This window comes from Ascaphus truei, chromosome 5 (assembly GCF_040206685.1).
Source record: "Ascaphus truei isolate aAscTru1 chromosome 5, aAscTru1.hap1, whole genome shotgun sequence".
Classification (NCBI taxonomy): domain Eukaryota; kingdom Metazoa; phylum Chordata; class Amphibia; order Anura; family Ascaphidae; genus Ascaphus; species Ascaphus truei.
The window spans coordinates 82968419-82970918 of record NC_134487.1 but is presented as its reverse complement, the minus strand read 5'-3'; the positions used below and the strand labels follow the sequence as shown (position 1 = coordinate 82970918).

Genomic DNA, 2500 nt, shown 5'->3' with positions numbered 1-2500 from the left:
ATCTATTTCTAACTTAGCATTTTTATAGAATCATTTTTTGGTGAGTGTTCGTTCACGTGTTTATTATTTCACTGGCATCAGCTGTTACTCAGTAAGGCAGCAGAGTTTGCCATGGTGTGAATGGCAATAGCAATTTTAACCTCCAAAATAGGCATATTTTCAGTAACTGATATCTCCAGAAATCAACCAGAGTTTAAAAAGGGTGGGATAGCTGAAAAAAGAAGCAAAACGACTTTGCAACGGTAAAAATAAAGCAGACATGTTTTTTTATAGTGATTAGAATGTAGTATCCAGCCAGCGCTGCATTAATGTTACTTCGTTATGTCATAATTATTAAAAGATTCAAAGTTCTTGTACAATTTCATTATAACAAACTTAATATATTTGAATCTGCATTTAAAATATTTCAAAAAGTAATGCAAATTCATATTGACGTGTCAGGAAATGCTGTTGGATCACCGTCAGTAATGTGTGAATACTGGGTGAATCAGATATACTTAAAGCAATATCGGTTTGACTAAAATATTATTTATAGATTAGTTGAAGATTTAGAAAGATGAAAAATGCAATGTATACTGTTAGGAGTGCCATCATATTTCAGATTCTCCCCAAAAGCATGCAGCCTCACTCAGTGTACAACATAGATTTTACTGATCACATGCCACATTGTTTTCTACCAGGAAAAAATAGTAAATGTGGCTTTATAACCAAGCCTTGCCACTGTAACTTTGAAAAAACTGAAACCTCTTTCCGGTAAGAATTATTCATGACTTATTGCTGTAAAATTAAATTTCAAAACAAAGGCTAAATACACGATCTAAACTATTTTCATTGCGTTTCAAATAGTTGTACTTTATTTACTTATTGGAAGGTTTTTGATTTCCAGCCTGTCCCTGCTCCTCCTGTTTTAGTCCCGCTAGTAGAGCATCTCTTGAGCAGTGCTTATCCTGTTGGAGATGGATAGATTAGATGTAGAAAACAGACAACGCATTGATTAAACCAACATGCAAAAAATTGTCAAGAGGAATAACAAAAAATTGTTGTCAAGGGAAAAATGTGATATTTAGATTAGTACAGTGTCAAAATGATGCAATGACGTGTTCTCATTTGACCTGCTCTGGGCACACAAAAAATAAACACTGGTACTGCACTGATGCCTAAATAAACAAGAGTGTATTCACTTTAGAGTAACTGAAGATTTATTTTACTCCGAATTCTCTATGCAACTGTTGGCTAATTGTTCAACCAGTAACATTTCAAGCATGCATTCATGGGTGCCGGAAACAAACCTATTATAATAAAATGAGCGAACTCACCTGTAAGTGGGTGATGAAAGAAAACCTCTGCCGCTGGAAGGGTTCACAGCCTTCCCACTGGCACTGCCCAGGGTATACATCTTTTCCCCCGTGTTCAGTTGCTGCATGGTAGAAAACCTGTGACGGTGTTTCAAACCACCTTAAAATATAACAGAAAAACCAGACGGTGACTTGTGTGCGCCTTAAGGAAGCAGTTTCTTCTATTTGTGTGTTTCATTTTTTTTTATAGGGTGGGAACTGGGGAGTTCCCTTTGAGTCCGACACCACTATTCCCAAGATATTTACCGGTGAAGTTAAGAGTTTAAATCTCCTGTGGGGGAAACATGGCTGCCAAATCTCAGGCCAATTGGAAGCTGCATCGTCATCAGTTGTGGCTTCCTATTGAATGACCATTTAACCCCATTAAAAATATGACTTCCTAGATACTAGGACGTAATACCGGTAAAGTCACAGTATCTCAGGAACCGAGGGTGTCCTCGGAGCTGAAAATAGTGTGGTTCAGCTCTGTAAGACCCCCTGAGGGAGGAGGGGAGAATGGATGTCTTTTACAGATCATTAACTGCTTTCAATTGAAATGTCCAATTAATACTTTTAGTATTGTCGCAATGGTACTGGCAATTTTTTTTTTTTTTTTACATTAGACAACTCAAAATATTGAGATTCGAAGGTAGGCATAAGAAAAGAAAAAAATATATAGATATTTTTTCCAATATTCTGAGACATATTCCAGTTCAAGCGTTCTGGAAATGTAACAAAATTGTGGTTAAAAAAGGCAGCCCTATAAATGTATTACCAAAAGAAATCTCCACGTCAATGTTGCATATTGCTTAATAATTACAGTGACCTACTTTAAAATAAAAAAAATCAAACAGGACATGCACTGACAAGAGAAGGATGCCGAGATGATAAAGAAGAAGAAAAAAAAGTGTTTTCTATTGGGACACTATGCTACAAGAGGGTATGAAAGGGCATATTGTGAAAATTCTGTCTGGCTCAACTAACAAGAAACCGTAGATGTTTCATTGTTGTCAAATTCTTATTTTAAACAAAACAGCTATCATCCACTTTCAGAAATGCTATATTTTAAATGAGTAAATTAGGGATTAACGTGGTGAAAATACATGTTTGGGGTGATCTAATCTCGTTATGCGACATCACAAAACTTAAAGCTCAAAGGTTACATA

The 2500-nt window shown here is 35.9% G+C and overlaps 1 protein-coding gene across 1 annotated transcript in view; it reads right to left on the bottom strand.

The window, feature by feature from the left end:
* The window catches only part of ARID2 (AT-rich interaction domain 2), a 100660-nt gene that overhangs the window by 2980 nt on the left and 95180 nt on the right, over positions 1 to 2500 (bottom strand). The window contains exons 17-18 of the mRNA XM_075600125.1: positions 1317 to 1455; positions 862 to 947 (exon numbers count right to left, since the gene is read on the bottom strand). Coding sequence (XP_075456240.1) covers positions 862 to 947; positions 1317 to 1455 — 225 coding nt within the window. The remainder of the gene's footprint in view (positions 1 to 861; positions 948 to 1316; positions 1456 to 2500) is intronic.